We start from the raw sequence: 20248 nt of genomic DNA on the forward strand, positions 1-20248 counted from the left end.
TGTGTTCCTTGGAGAGTATCCCAGAGGTCCACTGGACACTATTAATTGCTGCAAATCAGAAGACAGACAGAACACAGGCCCTATCACCAGCATAACTATTAAAACGAACTAGGTTTCTACTCCCCTCGGTCTCGGTCAACAAAGGGATGAGTGCTTGCCCCAATAGCTTAGGTAATTAGTTTCTCCACACTGTAGTCAAGGGAAGGACAGCATTCCGTTTGATTTCGGCATCACCCAAAAAGCCAACCCTACTTCCCCTTTCAAAACACTTTTCCTTTAGCAAGTCTCCAGCAGAGGATGCTGTTACAGCAGCATGTGGCCAGGACCCAGTCCTTAACAAAGTCTTTAACAAAGCTGCTCGAAATCAATTCACTAATGCCCTTACTTTGATTACAGCAAAGAACCAACAGATGAACTTACAGGAGATCACAGCATAATATGGAGACTACGTACAAATAACAATCACATCAGAAAAATAAGGATCAATTTTTTTTCTTCCAGTAAGCAAGGCAGAATCATGTGAACTTTTAAGTTATAATAAGAAGGGCAACAGATAACCTTGCCCAAGTCAATAATATTTCCTTTCAGCAATTAAAGTGAAGCTATAAACAAAAGCTCAGAAAAGCAACAAAACTAATTACAGCACCAGCTCCAGGGAATGTAGGTTGCATAAGGAGTGATGAGCACTGTTTACATTAAAGAGAAGAGCAACCAGGTACAAGGAATAAAAATGTTATTTGGATGCCCTTATTTGTGTTATACTACTACAGGAATAAAAGGAATACTTACAAAAAAGACTCATGTGACTTGTTAAAGAGTCTTTCCACATGTACTTCATACAGCTGTGGGTCAGTTATGACATTTTCCAGTTTGCTTCTCTATAACATACCTAAAATCAAGGAATGTATTTCTACTATATTATTAACTGGAACTCTGTGCTGTTGAATCTGGCAAGATGAAGAAAACAACACAAATATCTTATCCAGATACATACGGGGAGTTTTTAAACTTCATCTGAAGCTTTGTATCACCGATCTCAAAGTTATTTTGTGACAGAGTAGATAACCAACCACCTGTTTTAATGTGGCAATTCCAACATTTCATAGACCTCCCTCACATTACTCCCCCAAAATAAATTTTTCAAAAGATCCCAGGTTTTGCGAGATTTATACATAGGTAAAGTAGACCTAAACTCTTAAAACACAATGACAAGTGTGCTTTCATTTTACTTTAATATACAATTGCATTAAAGCAGTAGCATCTGGCACACAGCACTCAGCCTGCAGTGCTGTAAATGGAACACTGATGACTTCTTTGGGGGGAAAAAGAGATGCCATCAAATTACCATGCATTTCTTAGCATTTTCATTTGCATTTTTAACCCCTTTGAGACTAGCCAAATTAGCTTCTTCCACTGGAAATACCTTGTGCTTAAAAATAGCCAAATGGCTTATCAGTCTGGTGGGGCTTATCAAGTCAGTGAGGTCTCGTGTGCCTTGAAGAGACCCTGATAAGACTGGTAAACCTTGGTCCCTTTGACATAAATTCTCATTGTACTGCTGCATGGAGCATCTGCTCTCTCATTCTGGGATCACAGAAGAACCGGAGTTTGCGGGGTAATAGCTTCACCTCCACAGGCATAGCTTCATACTCTTCATTATCAATGCCAAAGGATCCCTCAGTGCCCTGTGTACAGATAACAGTGCTGGTCAGGGTTAAACATCAAACAGATTATTTCGGCATGCTGTAATACTGGTACCCAGTTTTACTAATAGACTCTAGTTGAATATTTAGCTGAGCCCTAACCAAGATGACCCCCTCCCTGTGCCCTCCAGCCCATTTGGTCTCAACAACGCAGCGAGAGCTACCTTTCACTGCACATAATATATCACATCTGTTGCATAAGATGTTACCTCACTTAGTTGCTAATTGGTGATAATTAAATGCTTTAATGACCCACGTTGTTTATACTGATGGAGTCTTTGCTATTGGAAGTACAATTACATGCACTTAGATCTTGGTCTGCCAGTGGTGACACAAGCTAATCTGCAGAAGTGCCTGTTAAATAACTCCTATTAAATCCATGTTACAAACACCTTTTGGTATTGTTTTACTATATCAATCTGAAATGTGAGATGCAAAGCAATTCATGGGTCAGGAATTACTCAGCAGTAGAATTTTCTTGAGCATTTTCTGTAACGCTGACAGTCACCAATTATCAAAACCATTCATCAAAATGGCAGGTTGACTTTATCTAACCAAATTTAGTGACTGCTTTGCATGCACTTGACTCAAGGTAAGGCTATGTTATGTGGATACTCAAACTAGCTCCAAGTGAACTTGTACACCAGAACAGCACAGGTTAGAGAAAGTAGCATAGGTCCTGGAAGTCAGAGGTACAGCAGTCCACCTGGATCAACGTATCCCGCTTCTCTGCAAAGCTGGTGAGACTCAGCTGAGCTGCCTCCAGCTCCTTCATGAAAGCTAGGTCAAGGAATTGAAAAGCACTGCTTTGTGCCATGCACACGTACTCCAAATATCTTCACAGCAGTTGCAGTATGAAGAGCTCATTTTATACCACAACCCGTAGTTATGGCACAGCTGTACTTAGCCTAGCACTCTAGAGTATTCTTTCAGAATCACAAAACTGACATGATACAAGCTTGATGCAAGTATTAGGATGCTGCCTAAGCAAGACATCATAATTCATGATTTTCACATTGTAGCCACAGATTTTTCCACCTTTTGGCAAGTTCTATTCTCTCTTAATATTTGCTGAATATAGAATAGATCATTTGAAGATAGAAATTATCTGAGACTGACTTCATGTCCTTGCTAAAACAAGAAATAGTCCTCCCCAAGCCTGCAATAACAGCCTCTTCCTTCTAAGAAGAATCTAAGATTCTTCTAAGATCTCTAAGAATCTTAGAATTCTAAGATTCTTCCATCTAAGAATCTAAGAATTCTAGAATTCTAAGATTCTTCTATCTAAGAATCTAAAGATTCTTTCTAATCTTTAATTAACAAAAGATTAATCTAAACTACACAGGTGGACACAGTTCGGGCTTCTTTTTCAGCCTCATCTATTCAAAGTTTCAAGACAGTTCCCTATAGTGACCTGAGCCCCGCTGCCTTGAGTCACCCTCCTTGGTCTCCACAAAGCTTCTAATATTTATCTTCTCTACAGCACAATCCTTTCTAGAGTAAAACGTAGATGAGGAATTCAGTATTCAGTACTAAGGAGGAAAAGGTGTGCATATGCAACAGCTACGACCACTGTCTACATAAAAGGTCTGTCACTATTTACTGGCAGAATGAAGTTCCCCCTCTGGTTTACAGACCACTTTCCCAGTGTCTCCTAGTCAGGGACTGAGCTGCTGCACTGAGAAACTGTGTTTCACTGGCAGTGTAATCAACCTCCCAGATTTGGAGTAGGGAGTTCCTAATGTGCAGCATCAACAGGCACGAGGAAATAAAGTGACAGTTTTCCAGCTCCCTCAGCTTCTCACCTCTGGAAGCTGCAAGATGCATCTGCTGGCTTGGATGCACTGACTCCCTGCAGGGCACGCATGTGGATCACGCATCTTTTGACTTCTGTTCAAAGCAAAAGAGAGGTAAGGTAAAGAGAGGATTCTTTAGGAAATAGCCATCTTTAGGGATGATGTCATTACGGGCTGGTAAGTCACTATGCATTTGGTAAACTTAGAGGTTATGTGCGTATACAAATATTTGTGGGTTTAACTGTGAAAGTGAAATAGACATTTTCTCTTCTGCTGCAGTCAATACATATAACAGTGTTCACTGACAACCTCCAACCAGCTTCAGTTCTGAGGCTCACTGAATATGTTTGAGCATACTGTTTTGTATATTTGAACACACAGGACAGTTTTGTGCTCCTCACTTACATGCTGACCTGTACAGTTCCTGCAATCAATGACTACCATCTCCTCGTGTTCCACACACCCACATAACTTACCAGCAACCTAAGCAACCCTAAGCCAAAAAACATGATAGAATTAGTTATACCGAACCACTAAACTACCATCTAAAAAACAACCAACCAACCAACCTCTTCTCACATCAACACCAGTCAGCATGAAGTTTCTTACTAGCTGCTTTTATATCATTCTTGTGAAGAAACGCCCAGGAACACCATAATTTTACCTATTTCAAATAATACACCCGGGTTTGTCAGTTACTGTCTCTCTTCTGGTGCTGGTGAGATTCTTATTTCTGTACTGTACTTACGGAAGTGCTACTTTCCTACTTCTGTGGATGTCAAACGGGAGCACATAGAAGGCAGCTGCCTGTCTTAAAGCTGGTCATGCAAGTGCCACGTGGTCTTTTTCAAGACTTAGGTTGCTGTCCTGTCACTGGTTCAACTGTTAAAGAATAGTGCATTGCAATTCCTTTTCCCAAGGTGCGCTGCTGCACAATAAGCAGAAGCTCTTGGGTACGCTGACCTGCCTCTGGCCTCCTGACTGAACACACACATAACCTTTTGGCTGACCTTTGACAAGGGGTACAGCGCACCCCAGGCAGTAACCCCTCAGTTTGGGCCCCTCTCCAGACAGACAGCAACACACAAATAGCAAAGGGGACAGCAGAAAGTTACAGCGTTAATGTATCACAGCTCTTGAGCATGGCAGAATCATCACAGATATTACTCCAACAGGCAATGCCAGCTGTCCCCAACTTTTCTGTCTGTTCTCAGATTGATATGAAAGAAGAGTGTATTTAAATATTGCCCAGTCACAAAAACATGTCAGAAACTCCCCACACGCCAAGACTTCTACGCCCTGAGGAATGCAAGCACCTCTTAAAATCACAGAAAATCCCAGAGAAAGAACATGGGAAAAGAGCACTGAAACAGGAGATGATAATCAAAGACAAAGGGAGAAAAACTAAGACAACAAAGGAAAGGGCAGGGAAGAACGAAAGCAAGATTAACTGTGGAAAGTTTATTTTTAATCAAATATGTATATACTAAAAGATTAATGAGTGAATGTGAGGGAATTAAGCATCCTCCCGGCAATATAAATTATAAATCATTGATGGCATGCAATACTGTCAGTTTATACAGTGCTGTACAAACAAGCAGCAAGATTGCCTCCTTAAGGTTTAACCTGCTCAAAGCCTGACATACAAGGTCCTAGATATTGCACTCAAGTGAGCAAGTAGATTTTTTGGTCCACGAAGGTAAAATGAGGCTCTACATAGATGCAATTACAGGGTCAAGGGAAGCTCAAAAGAGACAAGAGATGGAACTAAAGATCAGTCAAAGGAGAACACTGGTAGAAGCAAATAGACACAACTCCACTCGCAGTGATTGCCTATCTAGTGACCCAGTATAGAAGGATCAGAAGTTATTTCCGTTTGATTCCGCTCCTTATTCAAGATACGACAACAAAGTGAAACGGGAGCAAGACGAAAGCCTACCAGCAACAATTCCAATTGATTGTTTTATCCCACTCCATTTGCTGAATTACAAAAATACAGGCAGAGAGAGCGCCACAACACCTACTGCAGATAACACACACAATTTTAACCTAGTTCTCGTCCCCAGATGCGGCTGGTGTGAAATGATTCAGAGAAAGACTAACCAAATCTTCTGCACCATAGCTGGTAACTGTACTCATGCCCTGGAGTGACAGCTCTTCATGTTTTCATATACAGAATCTAAGCTGGCTATCAGGATGTGGATTACTGATGCTCCACCTACCATCCCCGCTCTCCTTCCCTCCAGCACTTCTTAGCAAGCACTACAGCTTAACCACCTGCTCTTCCCCAACCTGATCTTAAACATCCGCTCTACCCATGCTGCAGATGCTCTTGTTCACACGAATCTGATCCACAGCTGGAGGGCACTTTCATATACACCTGGGATGACCTACTCCTTTCTTTGAAATCCAACAGCAGCTGCCCTCCAGCACTCTGGACACACACCCCTTTCCTGAGCCTGCACGGTAGTTTCCCCGCTGTAAGCGTGGTTTCCTCTGTGTGATCCATCAGTTCTGATCAGCTCGTGTCAGTGTCCTCTTCACTATATAAAAAACCCCAAACTTGCTACCTGCACTGATAAGATATTTGCCCTAAAAACCTTTTCAACCCCCCCAATTCTGGTGGAGTTTAAAACTAAGCATTAAAAAAAGAAGAAAAAAGAAGGAGCTTCACACATTTCGAAAGACAAACACCGTTGGTGCTAGGCAATGGGGAGCCTCTAATAACGGGCTTGATTCAAACATAGCTGCCAAAGGGCATCGTGCGGTGAAGAGCTTCTCTGAACACCCTGATTTTTGCCTTGCAAAAACAGGGCACATTTTTTCTGTTCTGACTTTTCTCTGCAGGACTAACCAGTCCCTCCTGCCGCTCCCCCACCCCATACACCCCTCTTTCTCTTTCTTTTGTTACCTACAGATTTTGGGCACTATTTAATCAAAAGAGCTTGTTACTTTGATCTTTGCTTGAACAGCAGCTCAAAGCTTTTGGTACTGCCTTTAATTAGTTCTAGCCAGCAGGGCACGTTAACTCTCATCAGAGGCTTTTTCTGCACAACAGTGTAACTGCAGTCAGAAATGCGACATACTACTCTGTGAAGCATGTCCATGCTTCAAGGGAGACATTCTTTACATGGGTGTACACTCGAATACTCCTCCCTCAAATCACACAAATTCATCCACATTTTTTCTGCTAGCAAAGTGTCCAAGAACACAGCACAGCATCTCCTTCATCTCCCTCCTTTAAGAGGCCAGATCCCTCTTGCTGCTAATAGGAAAATCTCCTCCTCCTTTCTTTCTGTAGCCTTCAAAGCAAAGATTTCAGTCCCAAGCAACCTATGGTCCACACAGCTCATACAATTTAAAGCAGTTGCAAGTGGTAACCTGACCTACCATGTATGCATAGGTCAGAAGTTCCTATACCCATTGAGGCTCGTGAGATGCTCAAATAAGAGGCCTGCTGCTGCTCTTAGTATCATAAACAAGATATACGTGCAGGAATTATTAGGGTGATGACAAGCAAGTAAAAAGGTGTTGAAATCTTTCCATTGATTTCACTAGAGGGAGCTCTAAGACTAGAAAACAATATTAGCAAATAAAAAGGTAATATGCAGAGGAGCACTTTTGGATACAGTAGGAAAATCTGTTGCTGGTAAAAACTGCACTGAAGATGCAATGTATTTGTTAGCGGGACTGTATGGAGAAGCTGGAAAAAGCAGCTCAGATTTGTGTCTGGTGAGATCAGGAGGAACAAACATACTACAAGACAACATTCTAAGCACAAAGGAAGCAATACGTGTTCACTCTTTCTCTACATGCTGCTTCTTCATACCTGCAGCCTTTTAACTCCATATGCAAGCAGCAACAATACATTTGCTTAAAGCCCCTGTTTAAATTCTCATCTTCCAAAAGTTCTTCCAGCTCAGACCAAATTTCTTACAAGAGGCACTGAGTCAAGGAGCCCCCCCCACTTAGAAGCAAGACCTGTCTAATCAGAGTTCAAAAATTCCAGGTACCACTAGTACAAACATATCAGCTCTGTGACTCGCCTCTCAATCCACTGAGCAGCTAGGGCTAAAAGATTCCCTATATAAAAGAATGCCTATAAAAAGATTCTGTACAGCTCTCTGTAAAACTCTGTTATGACAGTGTTATCCAAATAGCACCAATCAAGGTATAGCAAACTCAGAAGCCAGGAAGAACTCCACGTAAACTATTCTGCCTTGTTTCCAGAAAGAGAAAATTAGTAAGAATTGTAAAGAACAAAATCAGTAATCCTCACGAAGCATTACTGACTGGTGCCCTTGTAGCCCTCTGCTGATGAATTTTGCAGCACAAGATCAGAGAAAAATAGCACACTTCTCAGAATTAGTGCTCCGACTCACAGATTCCGTCATCTTTTTGCAGCCTTCCCATACTCACCCTCTGTTCACGAACTGTCCTTTGCTGACAGTATCTGCTTCGATGCAAATATCCATGAAGTCTTCAGTGCGCTATGAAAAAAAAGATTCAGAAATGAAGCAGTTAACTCTTCAAAATGCCACACCCATGATACTGCAATATGTTCACAAAATGCCCAGTCCTTTGTCCCACAAAAAGAGGCAGAAGATGCATTTCATGCTTTTTTTCTACTCTCAACTTGAGATTTGGATTATAAATTATAGATAGCAATTTCTCATTGATTACTATTCAACAATAGCATTCAGCAACAAATACCGCAAGAAGTGAAATAATGATTCACACATTTGGCTTCTTGTTACATTTCAAACACTTACGAAAGACAGCAATAACAGATCGCTTGGTTTTACTTCTGTTCAGAAAGATTTCTAATCAGTAGGTCTTTCATGACTTTAAGCAATAATACAATGATGCTACATTTGGCCAACAAACATTACAGTAAGAAGGTTTTAAACAATACAAACTGGAAATCAAAGTGTTCTTGATATCATTCCTTTAAACTCCTTACTTAGCTTCTTTTCTATTTACAGCCTGCCCTTAAACTAGTATACAGTAAAGCTTTTGCCAGGAAAGCAACTTTAAGATGCAATTCATTTTTTATTTATTTTATTTATTTTTACATTTCTGTCCTGGCAAAAGTCCTACTGCAGATGCTATCAAAATGACAAAATTAAAAATAAATGCATCTACTAATATAACTTGTTTTATTTCTTTGCTGTATCGCAGAGGCAGGTCTGGCACTGTCTGAGCTGCACCTGTATGGCTTTATCAGTTTCTCTTCAACAGGGCAGCCTAGGCGGTAAGACAGAAAGACAGGAGTGGCTGACAATACTCTGCAGATATGCCCTGGTATCGATTTGAGAGAGTTGTTGTTCAGCTTTGATGGCTACATGGACAATGGCTTCAAGAGCAGAAGTTAAAACACTATAAGGGGTCCATATCTGTAGAAAAAAAGATGCAGTATCAAGATATGTCCAAGCTCTCGAAACAAAAAAGTACAACTGCCCTAACATAAACCTGTCCATTTCTCTAGGCTACGCCAGAGACCTGAGAACCTGACATCATTTCTTTGTTCAATACCGGTATTAAAAAGCACCTTGAAGGCATAAAGGAGGTGGGGGGGCGGGAGAAAAAGAAAAAGGACATAAGGGTGATGAGATACTTTTTCAGTTCTTGGCAGGTCTGTTTTTACTTCACAACACTGACTGCAATCTAGTTCAGCAATTAAAACTGTTCTGTTCAAGTGCCATCTAGAAACCGCTAAAACACCAAATACTAGTCTCCGTCTAGCTTCTACCATCACTAGGATGCTGACGGACCAAATCATAAGCCACTGATGAAGAAGAAACTAAAATTCATGTGGTACATTCTAAGGAGAAAACAGGAGGAAATTTTAAGTCTAGGTTTACCTGTTTTGTTTTTTTTGACTGATCCTACAATGATAACATATCAATATAACACAAATTTTCAGGTTCTTAAAGACCATGAAATCTGAGCAAGAAACAACTTGAAGTAAGTTCAACACCTCCTGTTAATCTGGGTGTAGTGGCAGTGGTTTCTCGCAGCCACGAGGAAGACACGAAGGGCATGTCACCAGTACAGGATCACTGTGTTAGCATTTTCCTGTAAAATTAAAGACTGACATCTACCTGAATAGCTTTCACATCAATAAAATTGCAAGAAAACAGAGACATAAGCCAAAGACAAGTTTTAAAACAGTGAATGAACAGCATGAGCATGTTGAGAAGGTTAAGATAAGAACAGTTCCCTCACTCCCTTGGTTATACTCTTCCACAACAACCTGCGTTTCCTGTCCTTTAACTCAGTGTAGCCCCAGTCCTTTCTCTCATCCCAATTCTTTTTAACCCTTTGCTTGGCAAGCCAGAAGACAGAAAAAAACCACAATTCCAGGAAGCCACTCAGGCTCACAGCTTCCTTCCAGCACCATCTGATAAAACTGAAATCACTCTCTCATGGGTCAGGAAGGAAAGGAGTGCCTGTGTTGATGCCTTGTTTTCTCCTGGGCAATCCTAAAGCTTCTGTTTGGCTAGTGAAACCTTCTCATTATATAAATCCTTCCTGATCCCACTGCATCCCAGTTTTACATGCATCTCCAGTGCTTTTACACTGGCTCTGAAACTTGCCTATTCACTGATTCTCCCATACTTGTATGGGGTGGTAAGTTTTATTTATATAGATACAAAAATAGGATTTTATCAAGAAAAGAAAACTGCGTGGGCAGGCAGCATTTGGAATCCAGTTATACTATGGTCTTACTGTCAGATCAAGCTGCCTGTTCTGAGTTGCAATGGAAAGCTCAATGGTGGATAGATTCAGTTCTTCCCAGTCCTCCGGGGTTACCTCCTGGGGGATTTCTGCGAATCCAGAAGAGAAGACACCATTAAGTGGAATTTAATTACACACATCATCATTTCACTGCTATGAAGCATGAAATATCAATCTGCAAAAATCACTCTGACCCATTGTGACCACTAGCTTTGTTTCTTTCAAATGTCAAAATCTTAAAGGAAAAGGGAGCTTGGACCACTGAAGGAAAAGAAAAAAATACCACCAACACTCACACAGTAGCAGGAAAGACTATCGAGCACATTACATGGCAGCTCTGTGAGTCCTTATGCCCAGGGATTAACAGATCTCCTGAGCTAATATTACAGGAACATTTAGGAAACACATGAAGCACTGCTACCAAAAAAACAGGACTCCAGTGTTCAGGGTACACCAATAACATGCATTTTCTATAGAAGGAAACCCTAGGGTTCGGTTCTCCTATACAGGTCACTTAGTCCACACTTCTGTCTAAATCACCTCCGCTAGCCAAGAAGGAATGATAAGGACTGTGCACCATTCCAGACTGTCCAAAATACACGCTCCTCTTCCTACTGCTGTCTGCCACATGCGCTGCCTAGCTAACAACCCAACCCAAGAGAGGATCACAGAGCACAGAGAAGAAAATTGATGGTACCAAAAGGAATTTAATGTACTAAGAGAAACATAAGGCTTCTGCATGGCCCAAGTTTTATTGTTCTATTTTAAGTAACATTTGTTACTCTGTATCAGCAGCTCCCCCCCGCCCCGACCCCCGCACAGAAAAACAAGGGCTGCTCTTCTCTCGCCTGCCCACTAAGAAGCAATTCTACAGGAGGAAGACTTCAAGAAGCTCGCCCATAAGAGCCAAGTATCACTTACGGAGGATTCCATAGCAATGGCAAGCAACTGTGAGCCCAAGAAACATCCCGGGTTCTTTACAAATGCATTTTTATTTATGAGACCACAAGCACTGGGAGGACTACGCTGTTCCATTTCTGGCAGATAGCACCGTAACTATCTTGATGAGGTCATATTTTTAATAAATAATAATATAAAAATGAGAGAGCAGAAAAGTAAAGAAAAACCCCACCCCACCCCCCGCCTCTGATGTATTAGAGGAGTAAAGCCTGCCTGTGAGTTTATGCCAAAATACACACACCTCACCTTTTGGAGGAGATGCCCAGTATAACCGAAGTCGTCTGTAAAGCCTCACATACAAAGGAGGTCTGGACGGTTTCTCCTCTGGCTCTTCTGGAGGTCTCTCAGTTGGACCCAGATACATGAGAGCAGCTTGATGTTTCTGAGGCCATTCCTTGGATTTACATGGAAAGGAAAGACAGAAGATAAAGGGCCTTTTGTTGAGCAACTGCAAGTTTATTCTTTTAGTCCTTCAGACTATTTATTCTGTGCTCCCAAGTACTCCTTCGGAGCCACCTAGATCCCACCACTGCCTCAGCCTACTTTACTGCTCCCCCGCCTCCAGATACGTATGTGAGATGACATTTTTGCAGCTTGTAAAAGATTGCCCACGGTTCCCAAGTCTACTAACCTACTCCTTCCCCACACAGAAGTGAGGAATTTTCCCCTCTATAAGTAGAGGGTAAAGGGATGTTTTCTTTGCTGCTGATGTGTGGCAGGGTGACACAGCTGCTTTTGGCTGGAGGCAACAACCAAAACTGGCAAGGTCAACATTCATGTTTGAAAGCACAATTGGTTTCTGCATGGCACAAAGGCAACCTCAAAGAGCAACTGCACAGCAGGGTCTAGGGCAAACAGGCAAAGACTACGGTGCTGTGTGCAGCCAAAGGGCACTAAAACCTGGCAGACCTTTGATCTCCAACAACTCAAACAATCAAGATCTGACCTGACAGTCAGGTGCTTATAGACAGCAATACAACAGGTCTTAGGACAAGTCAGATGAGCTTTACAAAGCATCTGGGGGGGGGGGGGGGGGAAGAAAAAAAGAAAAAAAAAAAAATGTAGTAGTAATACATTACTCCTGGAGATATTTCAGATTCCAATGCCAGAAATTGATGGACTACAGAAGAACCTTAGTTCTTGAAATACTTCCAAGTGCTGACAAAGTTTATTTCCTCTCATTGTGTTTTAAAAATAATTTCCGAAATGCTAAAGACATAGGACTTACGGAGGGAATAATACGATTTTTTTTAAACGTATATACTAAAACAACACAGCTAAGAGCTCATGTGTACTCAATACAATTATTTTTCTATGCACAAGACTTGAGCCTGTAGCACAGGTTAAGCTAATTTACCTTACAACTCTGAGAGCAAGGTAAGACTCCACTATCATACTTAGATAATAAACAGGACAAACAGAGGTTTTATCAGTAGGTCAATGCACAAACAATAAGTATTAGAGGAAAAAGCAGCAATGCTGTGATAATTTAAGCCTGTATATTTTAGAAGAGATGATAACACTCATAACAATGTCATCAGAGGTGAGTTCTTTCGCTTTACACTGTTTTCAGCCTACAGGACATCCTGTTTCAAAGGACAACTACAGCAAAACCAGAAAAGATGAAGTGCACATCTGCAAAGACAAGCTAGGAAGGTATTAAGCTCTACAGGCTGAAGCCATAATTTCTTACGGAAATTAACAAAATGATAACATAAGAGGCACACAAGGCAATGAACATCACAATTAGGGGAGATCAGGTAGAAACTTTTCTGTCTTAATAGCAGAAAAAGTGGGCACTTCTCTTTAATGTCGAGCAGGTTAAACAGATCTTTTTGATGTGCCATGAATAGTTCACCAGTGAAATCCACTATCACTGCCACTAAGGACTCAACAAGAGTGAGAAAGGGGCTGGAGAGAAGTGAAGAATGTTTCTATCTAGAATGCCAGCAGACAGAATCATCATCTCAAATTTCCTGGGGATGTGGCGGGCGGGGGGAGTGGAATATCTTTCATGGACACATTACAATTTAACTTTTAACTCCCCTTTACAGGAGCATCCTATAAAGGAAGCATTGGCAGTATCACAGACAGCATGGTTGGACTGCACAATCTGATCTACCATACCAGCTCCCGGGTATTTCCACACTTCCATGAGGCTCCTCATACGTTCAGAGAACAGGAAAAGCATGTGAATAAAAATGCCTCACCTTTCAAGCAGGTCAAATTTTAATCTTTCCAGGATCAATTTTAATCAACAGAGAAGTTTAAGGTGAGATAAGCTATTAATCTTCATGTTCATTTTACTACACATGGAAGCCTGATTATCAACGTGCATGAGCAGTCTAATTACAGACACTCCTGCCAGATGAATAAATCAGGATGAAATGTTATCATTAGAAAGATTGCTGAAAAAAGGTGACAGAGCACTTCAGCAGTTATCTTTGCCACCACTACTGCTCTCTAGTTTCAAAGGTAGTTACTGGCTCCCCCTGGTGATCTTGCAGCAACAGATCCTCAGTAAAGAATTTTTTTTTTTTTTTTTTAAAGTGTTCCTCCTCCCCTTCATCTCTTCAGATGTAAAGTCTATCAATTGGTAGGTTTTTTAACAAGTTGAGTTTCACTCCCATTTTATATTGTTACCAGAACCTTCCATAAAAACTTGCAGACAAATAATACAAAGCATAGTCAGCCTTTCCATTTCACAACTACAAAACCACTTTCCCTGAAATTACTCTTTACCTTAAATGTACTGAAAAAGTGAGCTGCTTTGGTTTTCAGAGGCCCAAGGTACCAGTACCTGAAAAAAAGAACAGAGAAAGAACTTCTAAGATATCCAGGGGTCAATACTGGGAAAGAGAGAAAACTTGCATGAAGTCAGAGCACACAGACTTGTTTGCCACTGAAGTTAATGCTCCCCTACAACATTTAGCTTTGTGATACTGTAAGACAGTTTCTATACATCACCAGCAGCTTAGCAGTGACATCCCTTTCCTGAGTCGCAGATCACAAAAATACAGTATACAATCTTCACAACAGGCTGCATGACATCTCAGTAGCAGAATTTTGCCTAGTTATGTGATACAACTGGGAATGATTTAAAGGTCTGTGGTCTAACAGCTGGTGGGATGCATTTTCGCAATATGCAATAAAGAATGAGGCTGGAGGAAACAAACAAGCAAAAATCTATAGCTTCAGTGACAACAGCAGCTTCAGAACAGAGCCAGCAAGCATCAGTTTGCCCCAAAGGATTCTCAGATCAAAATAGATGTTTTGCAAAATAAAAATCCTGCCAGCCATAAAGTATTGTATAGAATCTAAAGATGTGACTATATTTAGGCAGGCTTGGCACACATTTTGATCACTGTCTTCCACCAAAGAAGGTCAACAAAGCACATTAAACACCATCAGCTCAAAAGTACTGCAGATTTAAGTGTATCATTAACTACTAAGGCATGCAACTGTCACACCACTCCCATCAAGTCGTGAAATTGTCTGCAAAATAATAAAACCTCAAAAACATAAAACAGCACCATGTCTCCACCAGGACAGTGCTTAGCAGAGGGACAGTCAGACAAATTTCTGTAACTGTGGCTTATGGCTTGAATCCCTTCATAGTAGGTGCCGCCTTTTAAATTTAAGATCAGTTGTACTGGAATACTCCAAACGTTCATTTAAGCCAATAACCCATCTCTGACAGGGACCAAAAGTGGATGCTTAGGAAGAAGTATAAAAACAGGACAAGTACACGTGGTCCTTGTCCCAGGCACATTCTGAACACCTGTTCTTTTGTGGCCGAAGTGCTTTCCAAGCTGGACACATTTTCTGTATATTCAAAAACATTCATGGAAGAGAAAGAAGTTTGAAAATGTTCACGCTGCCCCAAGTACAAGAGATGCTATTGTGCCTCCAGCACTGAGTCCAAAAGATTCTTGCGAATGGGAACTGCTGCAGGAAAAGATGTGAAGGCTGACACAAGGCAAAAAACAGGACACACACAGGAAGCCTAGTGAGAGTGCAGTGGGGAGAGACGTGCACTTCCTTCATCTTGCGGCTGCAATTAGCAGGAGAGCCTGCAGCACAACCAAGTCAGCACCTACACAAACTACCAAGCATGTCCCTTGCTTCCCAGGGACAGACAATCTGGGCATTTACTGCATCTCCCCCACTCTATATCACCTCTTGATCCTACTCAAATATCTGCCAGTCAGACTCCAGAGGTCTGCTACCTCTTGTTTCCTGACAAAAGGTAGCTCATTTCCCAAAACACACAGTATTTCCTTACAGCTGTGCAGCAGAGGCACGTGCTGCAATTCCTCCCTAAGTCTGAGAAGTGAACTGCTTTGGCCCTGCTGCTTCTTCACCAGATAATGCTAGTCATTTGATACAGACAGTGGCATATTAAATGTCCATTTGGAGAAAACCCAACAATTATTAGTTTAACATTCAGAGAACAGTCATCAGACAGCATGGTCCATGCCATTTCTGGCAGGAACTGAAGGGCATTTCTACTGCATCCGATGTCCCTTGTTGGAATTGAGTTACGGAGTCTGCGTACATCTTTTCATTGGCAACTGATGAAAAACAATGGCCAATTACTTTACTTAGACTTTACTCAAGGGAGAGCTTTTCCCACTGATACCATCTGAATAAAGTTCCAGAAGTGGGCACCACAAGGCAAGCAGAAAGTAAGTACTTAAAAGCACAGGTCAGCACCAAATAAGCGTTTATTTCAAATGACAAAAATGCTGAAATGTCTTACACTCCCATGTGTGTAATGCAAGACTTAACAAGTGTGGGTGCCTCTGCCTGTCAAATGCCTACACTCAAAAAAAGACTTCTTTACAAGAAGGAAGTATGTCTTTTTAGGCAACAGATGCTAAAAAAGGTACGGTTTCAAAAAACAGTATTTTCTTACTTGCTAACTTTAACTCCTGCATCTCTGTAAGATCCCCATCTTAAACCAGTCACTGCAAATACAGGCTGTTCCTTTTCTCCCTGTAAAGAAAAATAAACATTGTGAAATTGCTTTCTCTTATCTTTCTTCCAACTTTGTTTTTTTGCATATAGAAATATATATATTTCTATACAAAAACGGATTTCTGATTCATCCTAAAAGTGAAATTTCACAGAAGAGGTACAATGAAAAGCCAACTGCAATAAAGCTAAGCAAAATTTAAGTGCTATACATTTCATCTGCTCCCAGAGAGGAATATAAGAGGTGAAGTTTTGAAGAGGCTGATGGAGTTTGATTGCACACCCAGCAGCAACCATTTCATTTTGTAGATATTGTCAGCCAAAAGCAAGGAACTCTGCACAGTGACACTAAGTTCTCACTGCAGAAATGTCCATTCTGCAACATAACAGAAAAATTGTATTCAAAAACCACAGGAGGCATAGTCAAAAGTTTTCCCATTTCACATTTTTCAGTTTGAAAAAGAAAGCTATTAACTCCACAATACATATGAATGCATTAAATCAGCTCAGACAGCTATTGTTATCCCTCACCATTTCTACAGAAATATCGGTGTTAGTAAGTTTTGTATTCATAAATACTCTCTGAGACTCAAAAAGAGATGTTTGGGCATTCTAGTGTTTTCTCCAGTTTAGACTATCTGATGTCATAGCATACAGTGGAGAAATGACTGCCATCAGAACTGCTGATATCATAAACCAAAATTCATGACAGCATTACACAGAGGAAAAGCAGTCCACGTAAAGAGAATGAGATGATAATACGAAAGTTTTAGGAATCTTGGGTGCCAAATAAGCAGATGCTTTTACCTTGATCTGCAAGACATCAAGTGGAACTGTCTCTCCCTTCAAAATGGCCAACGTAGCATTAGTAATATGTCTGCAAAACAAACAGGAAAGAAGCAAAGGGTAAGAAACAGGAAGGGAGGAAAAAAGTAAGCTTTACCATCACACTTTTTTCCAGCAAACCTCACTCCAAGTCCAGGTGGGGCTTTTTTTTTTGCAGCAAACAGAACAACCCCAGGGAAAGAACTCTGAGAATCAGAAAGCAAACTGGGTGGGTGCAACACATGACAAAGCCTGTGTTCTAACAAATAGCAAAAGACCTGAAAAGCAAAAGGAAGTTCTTAGCCTAAGCTTTTCAGAGATTCTTCCTTCTTTAGCTAATCTGTCAGATTACACGCCAACTCTGTTACTTGCCATTTCGGATACTTAACACACTAAGGACCCAAATCATTGTTTTATTTTATTGGTAGCAAGTATAACAAACTGGGAGAAAAGGGGACGGTCGTAAGACTAGTCTCAATTCATGGGTCTGGGATTAAATTGCCTTAGTATGTAAATTTGTTTTGTAGTTTTTAATCAACATAAATCTACCTATCAGCAGTGCTCGTGTGGTTTTGGTCTCCATTAAGTTGTGGACAGTAGCTAAGGCACTTTCTCATTTCAAGTCATAAAGCATGGCACTAAAGATTTTGTAAACAAAGCGTTCAAGTTCATAAAGTGTTCAGACCTTGAAGCATATATTTCATTAAAACTCCTTCCTTGTTTTCAAAATTGGGTAAAATTTAAATTCACATTGCACACATTTCCAGTGTCTCAGCTGCACAGGGGGAAAAAAAAAACAAACCAAACCAGACGTAGTTTTCAGATCTAGCCCAATATTCATGTGAACCAGCAGGAGAAATTGCCTTTGGCTTCATCAGGCTTAGAATACCGAAATGGAGAAGGAAGCTGTTCTTCCCTCAGCCCTTCTTTTCTCCTAACTCTTTTCTTTCTGTAAGACCTCTACAGTTCTCATACTCCAAAGGTAAACTCTAATAGTGCCAAAGGAATCAAAGCCCAAATATTTCTTTTTAAAATATCACTTCTGTACTTCTTAAGTCAGGTTCTGTTACTGGCGTGGGTTGTTAAGCAGCCTATTGACCAAATTCCTTTCAACTTCACCAATATGCTGCAGTCTCACCTGCACAGTTCATTACCTTGGGACAAGATGATCATTCATTTCAAACAGCCTCTCTAGAACCCAAACATAAATTATTATTTTAATCTTAGCTGCTGATTACAGCCTTGTCCATCTTGCTGAGCTTCAAAGCACTCTGGTAGTTTTAATGAAGGATGTTATGCCAGTTGGCTCGTGGGTTTCATGTATGATGGATACCAGCAAGGGTTCCGCAAAGAAGAATGTTAATGAGTTACTGGGAGAACCAAAGGGAACAGATTTCAGGAGCGAGGAGAAGTATATTCATTAGTATGGGAGGAGAGGAAGGAAAAACTTTAAAAGAAATGAAGTGTGGGGAAACAAAAGCATAGTTGACTAGCCTTTTTACTTCAGAAATGGACAAAACAAACTTACAACAAACAGAAATGCAGACAACAGATACTGCCAGACTGGATTATATCCAGGATGCTGACAGATAAGATTCAGGTTGTTGGAGAGTTGCCAGCATCAATCCCATCACAGGGATCGGCGAGAAACCCTGCAGAAGTCAGTAATGGGATCCAACCTTTCCCATAAAAATACTCTTGCATGTTTTACTTTGCAGGTGCTAACCAGGTTATATGTGGACTGGTTTCTAGAATTCTTAAACTACAGCAGGGACAGAAAGACCACTTTTTTTGTTTCATTTTGTCATATCCTTGCTATATCCTTGTCATATCCTTTCTGACTATTCCTAAGAGGCTTGATCCTTTTAAGCCTTTTTTGTTTTTGAAAACTCTGAATATCACATGATCACAGAGAAATTAGCCACAGCAAATTATTTCATGTTCTAATAATACATACATTTCCTTCTTTTAATTTTAGTCAGTTTTTGGAAGACATTAACTCAGGCAAGTCCAGAGAATCATCAGGTTCTGCCCAGAGACTGCCAACTTCTATGTAACATAGAAGAAAAAGGAAAGTATCAAGCTACTGAGAAGCACTGCTCCTTGAAAACAAACCAAAAAAAGCCCCCTTTCAGAAACATGTAATACTTACTGGACTTGGTTCGTGCTCTCAGGGTAGAGCGTGTTGCTCAGAGTGCAGGTCTTCCCAAGAGGTATGAATCCTATAGGAATCTTACTGAAGACAGCCTGGACACAGGAGGAGAGTAAATTAACATTTGCATCAGCTGAACGAAGCTTCCTGTGTGGAGATCACAGCTGTGCCTGATATCACCCCTTTGGCACTAAGCAGCCAGGCACTTCCTTAAATGAGGCAGTAATACATAATGACTCAGAACATGGCATCCGAATCTGTGAAGCCACCACCGCCAACTGGGTACAAAGGAGCTCTCTGTAATCATTAAGAGCATTGTTACATGCAGGTTGGCAGCCACATCCTAACTAATGCATGGATTCTGTCAGCAATCTGCCATCTTTCTTAATACTGACGGTGGCATCACAAGCTCTGAATCTCATTTACCATTGCAAAAATCCCCATCTGATCGAGTAACCTTGCATGGCAAAGAGATTTTCTCAGTTAAGGAAAGGAAATTAATTGATTCCTCTGGCATCCAAATCATGAAGCAGCAGAAGGTCTAATTTTTGGAAGTCACTGACCGTGTTATTTTTCTGTACCACAGTTCAGCAAAAGGGCTTGTTGAAGGAGCAAGTTATTACACTATACCTCATAATAAACTGTGCTTCTTGAAGCGTGTCAGCGAATCAATGTAAACTACCATATATCACAATGTACCATCTCCCTCCTGGGCACTGCAGCTAGCAGCGCCATGATACTGCGAATCCACGCCGACTAAATAATACCCCTCTCACTTCATGCCCACCCGCTCACCCTTGCTATCTCTGTCACCTGCAAGTCTTAACACGTCTCAAACACCCTTTTCTCATTTTCTTTGGAATTGTTTTACAGCCTGCAGACGACAGGCTGTTTGTAGCTCGTGCAGTCACGCTCTGCTCCCCTGGCTGCTAGGAACAGCGTTTCTGGAATACCACGCAGCACAGGCCCATCTTATCCACGCAACACTGGTATGAGATAACCGAGTAAAAAGGGGAAGCAGAGCACAGAGTGAGGGCGCCAAACTGCAGATCTCTACTCCTAGGACAGAGGGATATGAAGGACAACAAGAATTC

General features: G+C 41.1%; 1 protein-coding gene across 2 annotated transcripts in view; it reads right to left on the bottom strand.

Annotated features, from left to right (window-relative positions):
* Nucleotides 1-472: 472 nt before the first annotated feature.
* The window catches only part of AGK (acylglycerol kinase), a 37901-nt gene continuing 18125 nt past the window's right edge, over nt 473-20248 (bottom strand). For both annotated transcript variants that reach the window (XM_063319864.1, XM_063319875.1), the window contains exons 7-15: nt 19155-19249; nt 16985-17054; nt 16119-16198; nt 13943-14000; nt 11447-11594; nt 10232-10329; nt 7919-7989; nt 3509-3593; nt 473-1685 (exon numbers count right to left, since the gene is read on the bottom strand). In XM_063319864.1, coding sequence (XP_063175934.1) covers nt 1548-1685; nt 3509-3593; nt 7919-7989; nt 10232-10329; nt 11447-11594; nt 13943-14000; nt 16119-16198; nt 16985-17054; nt 19155-19249 — 843 coding nt within the window. In that variant the 3' untranslated portion in view covers nt 473-1547. The remainder of the gene's footprint in view (nt 1686-3508; nt 3594-7918; nt 7990-10231; nt 10330-11446; nt 11595-13942; nt 14001-16118; nt 16199-16984; nt 17055-19154; nt 19250-20248) is intronic.

The sequence above is a fragment of the Chroicocephalus ridibundus genome, chromosome 1 (genome assembly GCF_963924245.1).
Source record: "Chroicocephalus ridibundus chromosome 1, bChrRid1.1, whole genome shotgun sequence".
Taxonomy (NCBI): Eukaryota; Metazoa; Chordata; class Aves; order Charadriiformes; family Laridae; genus Chroicocephalus; species Chroicocephalus ridibundus.